Consider the following 17,311-nt stretch of genomic DNA (forward strand, 5'->3'; position numbering starts at 1 on the left):
GTTACCAAATACACCAACTCCATTTAGGTCGACCATTCTAAAGATTAAAAAGAAAACACAGGCTGTCTGGTGTGTTGGAGAGGAGAAGTCAGCTCTGTAGTGAGAAATAAAACTCAAGCATCCTAGTCTCTGTACATCCTTCATATCCAGGCTTGGGAATTAGCCAACAGTGAAAATGTTCATCTTGCTTGCAACCTTACAAATAGGCATTGCATTTGTCTTACCCATCCCGGGGTCAATTTCAGTCATTGCACCATGACGCATATTTTCAATTAATTGAGTGAATTTAATACACAATTCCATACAATGAAGGCTCTTCAGAATTAAGTTATGCCCACCAAAATTGAAGGCTTTTGCAATATCTATAAAAACAACCACCAGTTTCTTCACAGTTTTCTTCATCCTTAGGCAATGTCAGCTGTGGTTCAGATGCTGGAACCGTTGCCTGAGTCGGAAATTTCTGGGTTCAAATCCGACTCCAGGTCTTGAGCACAAAATTGAAGGCTGATGTGCAAGTGCAGTACTGGAGGGATTGCTGCACTAGCAGAGGTAAAGTCTTTTGGATGAGATGTTAAACTGAGGCCCTGTCTGTGTTCTCAGGTGGATGTAAAAGACCCCATGGCACAATTTTGAAAAGGAACAGGGGAGTTACCCCAGCATCCTGGCCAATAGATATCACAATCAACATCACAAAGTACAGATTATCTGATCATTATCACATTCTTGTTTGTGGGAGTTTGCTGTGTACCAATTGGATGCCATGTTTCCTATATAACTAAGTGACTACATTTTTAAAAGTAGTTCATTGACTGTAAGACACTTTGAGACCTCTGGTTGTTCTGAAAGTTGCCTTATAAATGCAAGTCTTTCCTCTACAACCCTAGCCCCCACCCCAAATCAATTTTTCACAACTGCAGTACTTTCATTGCAATGGGTGTTGCTGCTGTGAAACCCTTTTGACTGGGGTTGAGATTAATTGCATTCACCAATCCTTTGGCTTTAAGGACAGATAAAATCAAAATCAGAAATTATCTACATTCTTCAAAATTTGGTACCTTCAGATTTAGGAATTAAAACTGTTCTACATATCTTCAACAAGTCCAGAACCCATTTGGGCATTCAGATATAAGGTGAAAACATCTCTGGCAACATTATAGATCTGGTTTTTATCAAATCAATAAGGTCCTTGACCAACATGATATCAGGACTAGGGCAGTATTTTTAAAAAAAAATCTTCAATAGCCTCATTCATTTCCAATTTACTTACTACCTCCATCAAGCCACCACTATTGGTTTTATTACAAAAGGGAAAGAACATTTCTCTGCTTTGCTTTTAAAATTTTAAAATTTACGTTTAAAATACAATTCCAACTCAGATATCTAATAGGCAGTCATTTTGATCAGGGCCATCCATTATGTCCTTTGCCAATCTCCTCTTCTCCTACATAAAAAGAATCAAAGTTTTTTTAAAAAATGTTTTTTTCCCCACAAAACTTCTACAGGCACTATTGTCGTTAAGAGAGCTTTTAAAATGATTGTTAAGAAGCATATTAAAATTGATATCAAAATTCCCTTTACTGTCTTTTTTTTCTTAACTCTTAAGTTATCCATATTTCTTCTGATGAAGTTCCCATCTGCATCATTCAGGCGTTCAATTAGTTGCTCAATTCTAGAACTAATAGACATCAACTCTATTATTCATGCCAGTTGTTGTTAAATCTGGCAAATGGGCTACACAATCACTGACTGTGCAACTAATCAATACCTCTATATAAAAACAAAAAACTACTGCGGATGCTGGAAATCCAAAACAAAAACAGAATTACCTGGAAAAACTCAGCAGGTCTGGGAGCATTGGCGGAGAAGAAAAGAGTTGATGTTTCAAGTCCTCATGACCCTTCAACAGAACTGAGTAATATTAGGAGAGGGGTGAAATATAAGCTGGTTTAAGGTGGGGGGGTTGTGGGGGGAGAACCCCCGCCCCAACTTCTCTCCCCCCAACCCCCCCCACCTTAAACCAGCTTATATTTCACCCCTCTCCTAATATTACTCAGTTCTGTTGAAGGGTCATGAGGACTCGAAACGTCAACTCTTTTCTTCTCCGCCGATGCTGCCAGACCTGCTGAGTTTTTCCAGGTAATTCTGTTTTTGTAATCAATACCTCTAATTGTTCCTCATGGTTAGATATTACATCCTCATCTGAGACAACCTCAGGAATTTCCTGACAACTTCAGGATGTCCAAAAGCACTTTATACCCAGTTAAGTATTTTTGAAGTGTTGTCACTGGTGTTATGTAGGAAGCATGTCAACCAATTTGCACAGAGCAAGTCCCCATAAAAAGCAATGTGATAATAGCCAGATAATCTGTTTTATTGAAAGCAACATATTATGGATGCTGGAAACTTGAAATAAAAAGAGAAAGTGCAGGAAAATCTCAGCAGGTCTGGCAGCATGGAGCGCAAAACAGAATTGGAGTTCTGAGATGAATATGACTCTTCTTCTCTTTCTTTGGAGGGAGTGTCATATTCCACTTAAAACATTAACTCTGTTTCTCTCTCCACAGATGCTGCCAGTCCTGCTGAGTGTTCTCAGCACTTTCTGTTTTTATTGTTTTATTGATGTTAGTTGAGGGATAATTGTTGCACAGGACACCAGGGAGAACTCCTCTGCATTTCTTTGGAAGAGTTCCATGGGATCTTTTATGTTCACCTCAGAGAGTAGGCAGACCACAGTTTAACAGCTCATCTGAAAGAAGGTACCACTGACACCACAGCTCTCTCTCAGTAATGCACTGGATTTGCACTGTCAGCTTGGATTTTGAGCATATTATATTACATACTGTTAGCCAAAGCAATTCTGCCTGTTCTGCATCCCACCCATATCTAATTTCACCCCCACACACTATATAATACAAAATGTAACAATGACTCTTCATAAAACTTTAATAACGACAGCTGGAGTACTCTGTGCAATTTTGGACTCCGCTCTTTTGGTGGGATGTTCAGGCAATAGAGAGAGTATAGCATACATTGATGAGGAATGCCTCCTGGTTCGAGCAAGTACAAATATGAGGACCCAAAATTGGGACTTTTTTCATTCGCATTTGCTAGGTGTCTTTAAAATCCTGAAGGTATAGCACAGAGTAGATAGATACGTTTTTTTCCAGTGATTGAGAGTTCTAGAAATAGGGTACATAAATATGAGACTAAATGTAAGAGATTTAGGGGATGAATAGGAAGAGGAACTTTTTATACAGAGGGTGGTGAAGCTGTGGAATGCATTACTGGAATTAATGACTGAAGCAGAAACCAAGTCAACATTTAAGAATTGGTTAGATAGCTGACCGAAGGAAAGGGCATAAAGGGGTATGGGAACAGGACAGATACACGGATTAGGTTACTGTTCATGTGGATGACACTGACTGGTTGACCCAAATGGCTTGTTTCTGTGTTGGTAATTTCTGTGTAATACCTCATCTCAAACATGTCAAACCTTAAACAATGACCTTGAATAGGCCCTCACTTCCCATGTGGGATCATTGAAGTACAGCAGATTCTAGTCCCCAATGCACAAGGCAGTATGGCCAGCCAACTTCCTACTAAGAACACAAAGCCCTGAGGCTGTTAGTGTAATAAGCGCCCTTCCTATATAAAAAACCAGCGGCTTATGAATGGTGTATTTTGAAATTGTTCTTGATATTACTGGAGGAATGATTTAATCTGTTTGTTTGATATTATTTTATCCCGTACTTTAATGGAGGTGTTTAAAACAGATGAGTTCATACCTGCATTAAACTGATGGACAGAATATTGTAGAAACATCACCAGCAGTAAGTAATGTTTGGGGTCAAAAAGCTTAGTGGCATATCAAGAAACAGGTATAATATTTTGTTAATAATGGATTAGCACAGCTGTCCATGACTGATTGTTGTTGAGGTGAGCCAGCTCAGCGAGCTGGATTCTCTCATTGCAAAATATTTGCAATTATATAAAACCCTTTGGGAACAAGAAGTGTTTAAGAATCAAACATATTTCTGAGGCAGAAGACGTCAAAAGACCCGTCCCAGAAATAAACTCGTTCCTGGATTATAGTAAACCCATTTCGACCATTGTAACAGAGGATGAGGGGACTTTCAAATATCAAGCATAATTACGTATCTTAAGAAACCTGGCTCCTTCTTGGGTTGCATTCACAGATGTGTGCACTTTCTAACCTCTTTCCTGGTCTCAAGAATAGATCCACTGAGCGAAAACGAACAGGTCAATTCCTATTTATAATGCACCATCATCCCTTCTGTCATTTAATCAATCCTGCCACCCACCCCATCACAATCGACCTCTCCCTTTTGCTCCTTCCCTACTCCCGTTTCTCTGGTTCCCTTAAAAAAAACGTTCTACTGTCTTCTAGTTCCGATGCAATGTTGTCACAATACCAGCCGTGGTTTCATGACAGTGCTCTTGTGTCTGTGTCAGAGGCATAATGATTCAAGCCTGATCCAGGTGCTTGAGTACAAAATCTAGTGTAGTTCTGGGAGTGTTGCACTGTCAAAGGCGGTGTCTTTCACCTGAGACATTAAACTGCTGCCTCTAAATGAAGAGTCTACTGTCCTGTTCAACGCTGATGCCTTAAACAACACCTAAAAACAGATTACATGGTCATCATCACATTGATGCTTGCGGGCTGCCCTACACTTAGAACAGTGAAGACACTGAAAAGTACTAGTTTGCCTATAAAGCACTTTGGGGCGTCTCTGAGGTATGAAAAGCGCTGTATAAATGTCTCCTTATTCGAAGGGCTGAACTCGCTCCCGGGATGCTAACCTGATCTGTCGGGTGGTTGCAGCATTTTCTAGTTATGACTTCTTTCGGATTTCCAAATAGCATTTGACAGCCTGGTTGTGTAGGAACGAACTGACAGGGGCACCGGTGCAGCTCGGTGAGGGTTAACGGGCAGGGGTTGAAAGATTTGCCGAGTGTTAGTGTTGAGTGCAGGATGTGTGAGTTAGTGGCTCTGCCTTCTCTCTCCTCCCCTTGTCAGTTCCAGCATTAGCTCCGCCTGTGGCAATTTCAAGCCAGTAACCCCACCATTCACCGGGTCGTGGGGAGAGAGGGCTGGGAACTGGGGGGGTTTTGGGGGTTTGGGTGGGGGGGTGGGGTGGGGAGGGGAGGGGGTGTTTGGGGTCGGTGGGAGAGAGAGAATTTCCTTCTGGCTCCTTTTAGGACCAGCCCCTCCGCCAACACTCTGGACTGCAGCCTCAGTGGATGGGACCAAGTTGATTTCCTTTGAGCAAAACACCGAGAGAAGTCAAACTTCGCCAGCGGCGCTAACTCTCCCCTAGAGATGTCCACGCAAGGTCTGTACCAAGGTGGATGTGCTGGTGGTGGAGGTGGAGGAGGAGGAGGAGGGGGAGGATGGTTAAACACCGTTTTCTTTTGCTCCTCGCCATCGGCGAAGACCGTATCCAAGAGGAAATTGCGCCAGACCCGAAGCTTAGACTCGGCGATTATCAGAGGCTACGGGACCGACCCAGAGCTGGTCGCCGATGATTTCGACGTCCCAAGGAATACCTGCATGAGGTCCAAGTACGTGAGTGCGAGCAGCCCCCTGTCTCCACGTAGCTCGGCTGAGAACTTGGCCGGCTCCCGGTCCCTGCGGTCCAGGCAGTGCCCCCGTCTCCCCCTGGAAAAATCCCTTTCCAGCAACTTCAGTTTGGATTACGAGCCGAGGGGAGGCGTGAAGAGAACCGCCGCCTGGGACCTCTCCTTCCTCCCCAAGAGTCCACCTCAGAACCTGTCCAGCAACACGCTGTTCTCCCCGAGAAAGTGGCTGCAGAGGAAGCCACATCAACCCAACAGCCAGTCCTACATAGTCTGGAGGTCAGAGGTAGGAATTACTAATTGAACTTTGGTAAATATACACGTCCCGGGCGCCCAGGTTGGGTTATATGTGATGGATTTCATGTGTGTATTATTGGCAAACAAGGCCACTGTATGAGGAGTGGCATATCCTTGCTCGGTGAGTTGAACTCTTGTTGGCTTAATTTTTGTTACTAACGTTGAGTTGGGCAGAGTTCTGCAGGTGAGTCTGTGTATTCGAGAACCGAGCACGTATGAACCCACTCTCAGTGCAGCGCAGTTATCATCAATATCTCCAAACTAAACAGATAACTGCTGCTATCCATCAAATCTGTGACATATCAAATACAATTAGTCCTTTTTAGGAGCTGCTGGTACTTTTGCGTTTTCAAGAATAAATGTCACTCTCAGTTCAACTTCAAACAACAGCTGAGAGCTATTCTGTCAAACCTACATATATATATTTTTTCGCTGTTCTGTTTCACTAATTGCTTTGTAAATGGTGGTGACATTATCAGGTGACCTGAAAAGGAAGGGACCTTCACTAACTATATGACAGGGCAGAGTTAACAGGAGTGTTTCAGCAGCCTGTCATTTCAACACTTTGTGTCATGGGGCTGACAAACTCCTCTCAGCTGATGCCATGGATTCTCACTGCTAAAGTGAAAGCCTGAGGGTAACAGGCTGAAGGCAATGAACAGGACGCCCCAGTAAACCATGACTCTTTCTAATAGCTCATGTTAAAGGTTTATCTCATTGCGTTGAAATTGTGCCTATTTCGCCTTAACCTTTGATGAGGGGAGGGGAGGGAAGGGGGTTGTTGGGATTCAATGCAAGGCCCAACCTACAACTCATCGGGGCAATACAAAGGGATGGTTGGAAACCAATCTGAGGTTATCCTGAGAGATGAATAGGTCCTTTCTACTGTCTGGAGATCACTCACTTACGAACAAGAAACCAATATATTCCTAATGCAGTCGCTCAAGCCAGAATGGGCTAATGACAGTTGATCATGCATTTCTGTGTGTGACAGTTTTTTGTACCAAAACGTTTGGAAAGTCCTAGTGGTTGTTATAATCTTTTGTAGGCAACAACTTAAATATACACTCATCTACATGCCGTATCTTATTAAATGTATTCTATAATACCACCTCTAGTTTTTGTTGTAAATGATTTTATGCGACTTTTGAGTGCAACTTAGTTTTTTTTTATGCTGGAGTGATATGAACCACATGGAAGTGTCCAATCCAGTGATCTTAGGCCACCAGTCAAACAGTGAGAGGCATACATTTGTCTGAAAGACCTATGAATTAACCATAATTCCATATTCAATGGAAGCTCATTTATCATAGAAAAAGCTCCAATGTAAAATGATGTATACAACTCATCGGAGCAATACAAAGGGATGGTTGGAAACCAATCTGAGGTTATCCTGAGAGATGAATAGGTCCTTTCTACTATATGCTAAAGTTACTAAAGTTATACTAAATATATATATATATATAACTATATACTAAAGTTAAATTCATATTGTTTATGAATCTGGTGTGAAATGTGTTTGATCAGATGAATTCTGATTATTTGAAGATATTAAGACAGCAGTTATAGTACAAAAATATTCAAATTTCCACTTCAGCTTTGTTTAGTGATGTGCTGTCCTTATACTGTATTTTCCTGATTCTCCTATTTGTATGAGACTTTCAACCACAGAGCAGCTACTACAATATATCACAGGGTTTTAATAAAATGTAAAGGTGACCATGAGAAATATTCATGCTATGCTACTTCAACTGTGAAAACACCCAAATATCCAATTAAAGAACTTGACCTTCAAAGCATTGCGTAGAGAGAACATTTTAAAATCTACAACACCAAAGGACTTGAACTTGTATAGTGAATTTCACAACCTCAAGATGTTTCAAAGCACATTCTAGCCAATGAACTACTTTTGAAGTGTAATCATGAAGATGTCTCACAACAATAAGATAAATGACCAGATAACTGGTTTGTAGGATTAGGTTGGAGGAAGATAGCAGGGTTGCACAGAATACTGGGAGATACTAGTGCAATGGGACCTGTTGCCTGGATCTGAGAAAGCAGACAGTGCCTCGGTTTAATGTTTCATTTAAAATACAGCATCTCCAACACTGCAGCAATCTCTCAGTATTGCACTAGAGTGTCATCTTAGATTATGTGCTCAAGACAATGGAATAGGGCTTGAACCCATGACCTTCTGACACAATAGCAGGAGTACTATCAATGAGTGACATCTGACAAACTACAGATGGAAACAACTCTGAATGATCATGATGAAGCAATCACACATCTTTAAAGTTTATTGGCTTAAGTACAATGTTTCCTATTATATACATTGATTTAATAAGCCTGGGCTCAACTTTACAATTCATTCTTCCAAGCTTAATAGGAGCAGGGTATTGCCAATGAATAAAAGTTTGTTACTAAAGTCTTGTGAACAAATAGTACTGCCTGAAACACTTTCAACATAACTATGGGATCGTAACAGCATGCTGTAACCTTGATTTTAGTTACTTGCTTAAAGCTATAGTTTCTCTACCAATCAACATATGACAAATTTAATATTCAACTGTGATGACAGTATGATGAATAGGACAATTTTCACAGAAAGGATGCTAGAGTTGCAATTTAAGTAAATGGGTTGGAGAGACAATTGACACAGTCTGGTTTTGGAGGATATGGGGCAAGGTGGGTGTGTGAAAATAACCTGTCCAAAAAAAAATCAATCAAAAAAGGTCAGTGGCAGGCTGGAAGATTGGGAAACTTTTAAAGATCAACAAAGGTTACTAAAAAAATAATAAAAAGAGCAAAGGTAAATTATGAAAGAGAACCAGCGTAAAATGTAAAAACTGATGGCAAAAGCTTCTACAAGTACATAAAAGGAAAGAGAGTAGCTAAAGTGATTGTTGGTCCCATGGAGGATGAGACTGGGGAGTTACTAGTGAGGAGCGCAGAAATGGCAGAGACGCTTAATCAATATTTTGACTCAGTTTTCATGGTGGAGGACACTAGTACCACCCCAGTAGTAACAGGTAGTGCAGAGGGTATAGAGAAGGAGGAACTTAGAACAATCACCATCGCTAGAGAAAAAGTACTGAGCAAACTATTGGGATTAAAGGGCAACAAGTCCCCAGGACCTGATGGCCTACATCCCAGGGTCTTAAAGGAAGTGGCAGTGGAGATAGTGGATGCATTGGCTAAAATATTCCAAAATTCCCTGGATTCTAGAAAGGTTCCAGTGGATTAGAAAAATGCTAATATAACACCCTTATTCAAAAGTCGGCGGGGGGGGGGGGGGGGGGGGGGGGTGGTGTGAATGCAGAAAGTAGGAAACTATAGATCAGTTAGTTTAACGTCTGTCGTTGGGAAATTGTTGGAATCCATTATTAAGGAAGTAGTAATGGGGCATTTGGAAATTCAAAATACAATCCATCAGAGTCAGCATGGTTTTATGAAGAGTAAATCATGTTTGACTAATTTGCTAAAGTTCTTTGAAGATGTGACAAGCAAAGTGGATAATGGGGATCCTGTAGATGTAGTATATCTGGACTTCCAGAAGGCCTTTGATAAAGTGCCGCACAAAAGATTAATACACAAGATAAGATCACATGGAGTTAGGGATAATATATTAGCTTGGATAGAGGATTGGCTAACCAACAGAAAGCAGAGAGTCAGAATAAATGGGTCTTTTTCTGGATGGCAAGCTGTAATGCATGGGGTGCCACAGGGTTCGGTCCTTGGGCCCCAATTATTTACAATCTATATTAATAACTTGGGTTCAAGGATAGAAGGTATAGCTAAATTTGCAGATGACACCAAAATTGATGGGAAAGTAAGTTGCAATGAAGAGATGAGAAATTCACAAATGGATATGCACAGGTTAGGTGAATGGGCCAAAATTTGGCAGATGGAGTTTAACGTGGATAAGTGTGAGGTTATCCATTTTGGTCAGAAGAATAAAAAGGTGACTTATTATTTAAATGTAGAGAAACTTCAGAATGCTTCAGTGCAGAGGGATCTGGGTGTCCTCGTGCATGAATAGCTGAAAGCTAGTATGCAGGTACAGCAGGTAATCAGGAAGGCAAATGGAATTTTGGCATTTATTGTTAAAGGAATAGAGTATAAAAATAGGGAAGTGTTGTTGCAACTGTACAAGGCATTGGTGAGACCACACCTGGAGTACTGTGCACAGTTTTGGTCCCCTTACTTGAGGAAGGATGTAGTTGCATTGGAGGCGGTTCAGAGGAGGTTCACTAAATTGATTCCAGAGATGCGGGGCTTGTCTTATGAGGAGAGATTGAGCAGTTTAGGCCTATAGTCGCTAGAGTTTAGAAGGATGAGAGAAGATCTAATTGAGGTATATAAGATGCTAAAGGGGATAGACAAAGTAGACGTGGAGTGGATGTTCCCCCTTGTGGGGCATTCTAGAATGAGGTGCCATAGTTTTAGGCTAAGGGGTTGTAGATTTATATCAGAAATGAGGAGGAATTACTTTCCTCAAAGGGTCGTGAATCTGTGGAATTCACTACCTCAGAGTGCAATGGATGCTGGGACGCTGAATAAATTTAAGGAGGAGATAGACAGACTTTTAATTAGTAACAGGTTGAAAGGTTATGGGGAGAGGGTGGGAAATTGGAATTGAGGCCGAAATGAGATCAGCCATGATCGTATTGAATGGCGGGGTAGGGTCGAGGGGCTGAATGGCCTCCCCCTGCTCCTAGTTCTTCTGTTCTGCACTTAATGACCTTAGCCTGACTCTAAAAATGTTTGCCTTGAAATTACATCTTGGGATGCAATGACACAAATACTTTCTGTAATGGTTTGAAATTCCCCTTTGTTCTTTTAGCAGATGAGTGAATCCATCCCAATTAATGGCTTAATATCTTCGCAATGGATCGTGGGATACTATTCTTGCATATTTCTGAAATTCTCTCTGCTATTTTACTTAGCTGTTTTAATTAATAGGTTATCACTTTCACTAAGACAGACAAGGAAGAAATGCAGACGGAGATGCCATGTGTGCATATGATAGTAAATTATGGTGGACGCATGGACCCTTTATGTTCTCTCATTTTAATTTTGAAACTTGATTGATAATTAGATTTCAATCTTTTACAGATATATTAAAAGTAAACTATGAATTCAATATAGGTTTGCCAGCTCTCCAGGATTGCCCTGGAGTCTCCAGGAATTAAAGATTTATCTCCAGAATACTGTTACCAGCAACCCAAGAGAAAATTCACAGGCTTTGCGACACAGAAAATTTAAGAACATTCCTTTGAACACTTTTCTTTGTTAGTGAGATACCATCACACAAGTACTTAATGCATGGGCCTGAAATTCCTCTCTTTGATATTTTAATGAATGCATTTATCCGTCTCAAAGATGAGATAGAAATAAATAAAGTGGATGCACTAGTAAGGTTGGCAATACTTAAAGTGAATAAGTCATCTGGTCCAGATGGGTTACATCCTAGGCTGCTGAGGGAAGTAAGAGTAGAAATTATGGAAGTGCTGGGCAGGGACTGCAGCGACTCAAGGAGACAGCTCACCACCACCTTCTCAAGGGCAATTAGGGACAGGCAATAAATGCTGGCCTAACCAGCAATCCCTATATCCCATGAATGAGTAAAAAAAACTTCCAATCCTCTTAGGATATGGGCATGGTCATTACAAGCCAGTTGGTCTAATGTTGGTGGTGGGGAAGCTTTTAGAAACAATAATCTGGAAGAAAATTTAACAGATACTTTGACTAGTGGTGACTAATATAGGAGAGGAGATGAAGACTTTGGAGGCAGTACATTCCAGGGATTACAGTACCATGGATAAACTGGAGAAGCTGGGGTTATTCATCTTATAACAAAGAAGGCTAAGGGATATGATAGAGGTGTTAAAAATTATGACAGGTTTAGATAGAGTAAATAAGGAGAGTATGTTTCCAATGACTGAAGGGTTGATAACTTGAGGGCACAGATTTAAGGCGATTGGCAAAAAAATCAGTGGTGACTTAAGGGAAAATATTTTTAAGCAACCTGTAGTTCAGATTTGGAATGCAGTGCCTGATGGAATGGTGAACACAGATTCAATAGTGGCCTTTAAAAGGGAATTAAATAAATAGATGAAGGAGATAATACTGCAGAGATATAGGGAAAGAACAAGGGCCTGGAACTAACTGTATTGCTCTTCGAAAGAGCCAGTGCAAACTCGAGGCCAAATGGCCTCCATCTATGCTGTACTATTCTACGATTCTATGATTAGTTATAAAAGTATCGGACATAAGGAAAAACTTGACGCTTGACTTCTAATGAAGAGTCTGTTTGTTTTCCAATTGGTATAGGAAGCTGGTGCACTGCAGGTATGGGCATGTGGACAACCTGTGGCAGGATTGTGGGTGTTGTGCGGTTGAAGGAAGGAGGCCAAATGATGATACCTCCAGAAATATGTCCAAGCAGAGGTGACAATCCTAAATCAATAGGAGATCAAATGAATATCTGCAGAGAGCTGTAACTGTTGTTTTGCTCTTGCACTGTGTTGCAGATCTCAACCCCTCACTAGTTAATGATGAGTTTGAACAGCACCAAGAGAATCACTGAAAGCAATTGTGGTGGAAATGTCATTCTTTATATTTACCACAATCACTGCAGATTGTGTGCAATGATTACTTCTGCTTTTAAGTCTCAGTATTGATGCATGAAGGATTGTATTTTGGATGGTGATGTGGGAAGTTGTTGGCTATGCAATAGGGAGAAATCTCACTGCAGCTGGCTCACATTGTATCTAACATTGGCGGACTCAGAATCACACAGCACAGAAGGAGGCTACTGGGCCATGTTTGAAAGAGCTACTCAATTAGCCCCAGTTTCACCATAGACTTTCTGCTCTTTCACCATAGACCTGCATTCTCTTTCTTTTCAAGTATATATCAAACTCCCTTTTAAAAGTTACTATTGAATCTGCTTCCACCACTCTAACAGTGCATTCTAGATCATAACAACACGCTTTTATAATAAAAATTCTCCTCATTTTCTCTTTGGTTCTTCTACAAGTTATATTAAATTTGTGTCCTCTGGATACTGAGCCTCCTGGATGCCCATACCATCAAATTCTATTTGCCATCGTTGACACATTGAAAGCAAAAAGATTTAAACAAAAAGAAACTGAAGTTATGAAAAACAACCACACTAAAAATTCTGAAGTAATTATTGTGGTTAATCAACAAGTTTCATTGATACAATTGCTTTTATCGGTTTTCAACATCATTCCTACTACAGTATTTCCAATGTTACAATAATATTATGGGCCGGACTTAGGAATTGACGTCCATGGGAAATGGTTAAATTTCAATACTTCCACTTTTGCAAATGTCGTAGTGTAATTGTTATGAAACTTGTCTAATCAAATCTAGGGGCTGTGACTGGAAATTCCATCATAGTAGATTGAGAATTTGACTTCAATTTGAAAAGAAAATCTGGAAATAAGAAGCTGGCATCAGTAAAAGCGACCACAAAGCTGTTGAATTGTGCAACAGTAACTACAACGGTCCTTTATGGACTAAAGTGTTTTGGATGTCCTAAGGTCGTGAAAAGTGTTATGTAAATGCAAGCTTAAAAAAATACTCAACTGGTTCATTAATGTGCTTCAAGGGAAAAAGCCTGCTATCTTTACCCAGTCTGGCCTCTCTATGTGATGTCAGTCCCGCACTCGAGTGGCTGACTCAGGAATGCCCTCTAATGTGGTCTAACAGGGCACTCAGTTGTACCAAAAGGGCAAGTAGGGATGGGCAATAATTGCTGGTCTTGTCAGCAACTCTTACATCTCATAAATTAATATGAAAAAAAAAATACAACATTCCAAGCTGACGACATGGCTAAGTTTCTATCCAGAGGTCTCAGCCCTTGTCAACGATGATGTATTTCAAGTTCAGTTCGGCTGCTGGACCAGATGTCTTCAGCCAGAAAGCAAACAAAGGACAACTGTATACGTGTTTCCACTGATGAGTAACAGGGTGGAGAGGACACAAGGCCAACTGAGAATGAATCTTTGCCCACTGACCGACACCAGGGCATCAAGGGGCCAAATGAAAAGTAAATAGCATCTTGGCCCATGCACGGTGACTTTGAGATGAATTCTCAAACTTTCAATGTGGGAAGTAAATTTCAGCACGCAGCTCTTTCTCGGCTGCTTCACTTCGTGAGGACGTATTCACTGAGCAAAGATTTTCTCCATGTTGCACGTTGCAACGTTCTACATCTATACTTCAGAAGGTTGTTTCTAACTACTTTACACCAAACGGAAAGAGGAATCTGTCCACCATTGTGTTTATCAAAATCACAACATTGGGTGTAAAACCTGTAGAGTTGCTTTATTTGTAGGGCTTGGAACAGACTGCGATCAAAGTTTGCTGAACTCAGTCTCAAGACTGCAATTTTCCCTCCATCACAAAATTCTGCACTGCGCAGTAGTCTACCATGTCATGTACCAGACCAATGTTTATCAGTGTGTCTCAGCCTTTTACCTGAGGCTAGGAATTTTTCAGCAATCCATTCATCTCCTTAGTCTAAAACAAGGCAAGATTATCCAGTCTTGTAGTTCTTTATAGGATTAAATCCCAAACTAAATTATTATGCTGCAGGTGCACTATTCTATCCATTTGCTGCTCACTAATGCTTAGTTTATTTCAAGCTTCTGCTCAATGAGGGAAATTAAATCTGAAGAAGAGTCATACGAAATGTTAACTCTGTTTCTCTCGCCACAGATGCTGCTAGACCTGCTGAGCTTTTCCAGCATTTTCTGTTTTTGTTTCAGATTTCCAGTGTCCGCAGTAACTTACTTTGATCTTAAATTTGAAGCTGTTTGATTAAACCTCCCTTTTTCTATTTTTCATTGTTGCTGGGTCAAAATCCTGTAATTCCCTTCCGAACAGTATTGTGGGAGCAACTTGAGCATGTGGACTGCAGTGGTTGAAGTAAAGACAACTATCTTCTCCTCGCAACTAGGAATGGGCGATAAATGGTGGCCTTTCCAGCAACACCTACATCCTGAAAATGAGAAAAAATATTGGGATAGAAATCTGCCTTGAGAATTAACATGAAACCGGTGGTATTAAATCAGCAGCTCGTTTTACACTCATCCCAATTTCCTTTTCCATTGAGGCTATTTTTTGCCTCTGGCCAAGACAAATGTCTTCTCTATTGTGTGGTAGTACATCAGCATAACTATTCTAACAGCATAGTAACGTTTAGATAAAAATTGACCAATATCCATCTAAATATCTTCTACCATACTGACAACCTTCTAACAACCTTATTGGAGTGGTTGACTAATCATGGCAACCAATCTCTACTAATTAGCCTACAACAGATCCGGAGAGGATGCGAGAAATACCCTGCTGGTAGAAAGCTTTGGGAACCATAGGTCTAAAGTCACCTGTTCCTTCCAAGCATGCTACACCAATCATTTGTTATTGTAAATTCAATTGCGCTTTAAACAGCTATATTGGCATCTGCGCTGGATTCCCAGAATCCTCTGCAATTAAAAGGTAACATTAAGTAAAAAGAGACATTTTCTCTCCCCAGTTGTTCACTTGTGCTTTAAATAGTTGATCTGCCATTTAATTGCCTAACTTTAAATTTTCCCATTTAAGCTGCTTGCAGGATTCACTGAGCTATTGTTCAGATTTCACATCATACCAGTAGAAACTCAAGGATTTACAGGCATTCATTCAGGTTTTGTACATCTTTTTGAAAATTTGTTGCTCATCCTTAATTGCCCTTGAGAAGGTGGTAGTGAGTCACTGCCCTGAACCACTGCTGTCCATCTGTTGTAGGTAGACCTAGAGTGCAATGAGGAAAGGAGTTCCACGTTTTTCACCCAGTACCAGTGTGACTTGGAGAACATAAGTAATAGGAGCAGGTGTAGACCATCTGGCCCTTTGAGCCTGCTCACCATTCAATATGTTCATAGCTGATTATCAGCTGTAACTCCACTTTCCCACTTCCCATATCCCTTGATATCCAGAGAGATGAAAAATCTAACTCAGGGCGATGGAGCACCCAAAATCCTCTGGGATAGAGAATTCCAAGGATTCAAAACCCTTTGAGGGGGACATGCAGGTAGCCATTTTCCCATGTGCCTGCTGCCCCCGTCTTTCTAGGCATTAGAGGTCGCAGGTCTGGAAGGTACTATTGAAGGATGATTGGTGAGTTGCTCCATTGCATCTTGCAGATGGTAGACACTGCTGCCACTATCTGTGGTGGAGGGAAGTTGGTGGATGGGGTGCTGATCAAGCTGGCTGCTTTGTCCTAAATGATGTCGAGTGTTGTTGGAGCTGCACTCATCCAGGCTAGTGGAGAGTATTCCATCACACTCCTGACTGTGACTGCCCTTGACATTAAGGCCACATTTGACAGAATGTGGCATCAAGGAGTCCCAGCAAAACTGGAGTCAATGTGAATCAGGTGGAAAACTCTCCGCTGGTTGGACTCCAATACCAAGCACAAAGGAAGATGGTTGTGATTGTTGGAGGTCAGTCATCTCAGTTCCAGGACATCACTGCAGGAGTTCCTCAGGGTAGTGTCCTGGGCCCAGCCATCTTCAGCTGCCTCAATGACCATCCTTCCATCATAAGGTCAGAAGTAGGGATGTTTGCTGATGATTGCACAATGTTCAGCACCATTCGCGACTCCTCAGATACTGAAGCAGTTCATGTCCAAATGCAGCAAGACCTGGCCAACATCCAGCCTTGGGCTGACAAATGGCAAGTAACGTTCACACCACACAAGTGTCAGGCAATGACCATCTCCAACAAGGGAGAATCCAACCATCGCCCTTGATGTTCAATGGCATTACCATCACTGAATCCCCCACTATCAACAGCCTGGAGGTAACCATTGACCAGAAACCGAACTGGACTAGCCATATAAATACTGTGGCTATAAGACCAGATCAAAGGCTAAGAATCGTGTGGCAAGTAACCCACCTCCTGACTCCCCAAAGCCTGTCCACCATCTACAAGGCACAAGTCAGGAGTGTGATGGAACACTGCCCACCTGCCTGGATGAGGACAGCTCCCACAGCACTCAAGAAGCTTGACACCGTCCAGGGCAATGCAGCCCAGTTAATTGGCACCACATCCACACGCACAGTAGCAGCAGTGTGTACCATCTACAAGATGCATTGCAGGAATTCATCAAGGTTTCTTCGACAGCACCTTTCAAACCTATGACCACTACCAGCTAGAAGGAAAAGGGCAGCAGATAGACGGGAATACCACCACCTGGAAGTTCCCCTCCAAGCCACTCACCATCCTGACTTGGAAATATATCGATGGTCCTTCACTATCATCTGGGTCAAAATCCTGGAACTCCTTTCCTAACAGCACTGTGGGTGTACCTGCGGCACATGGACTGCAGAGGTTCAAG

At 41.5% G+C, this 17,311-nt stretch overlaps 1 protein-coding gene across 1 annotated transcript; it reads left to right on the forward strand.

The window, feature by feature from the left end:
* The first annotated feature begins 5,200 nt into the window (after positions 1 to 5,200).
* Positions 5,201 to 11,052, forward strand: LOC144691375 (rho GTPase-activating protein 6-like). Its single transcript, XM_078559413.1, has 2 exons — positions 5,201 to 5,884; positions 11,011 to 11,052. The coding sequence occupies exons 1-2, from the start codon at positions 5,342 to 5,344 to the stop codon at positions 11,017 to 11,019; spliced, it is 552 nt and encodes a 183-aa protein (XP_078415539.1). The 5' UTR covers positions 5,201 to 5,341; the 3' UTR covers positions 11,020 to 11,052.
* Positions 11,053 to 17,311: the final 6,259 nt, after the last annotated feature.

The sequence above is a fragment of the Cetorhinus maximus genome, chromosome 16 (genome assembly GCF_964194155.1).
Source record: "Cetorhinus maximus chromosome 16, sCetMax3.hap1.1, whole genome shotgun sequence".
NCBI lineage: Eukaryota > Metazoa > Chordata > Chondrichthyes > Lamniformes > Cetorhinidae > Cetorhinus > Cetorhinus maximus.

Coding starts and splice junctions, on each gene's coding strand:
- LOC144691375 (XM_078559413.1), top strand. CDS start 5,342: ATGTCCACGCAAGGTCTGTACCAAGGTGGATGTGCTGGTGGTGGAGGT.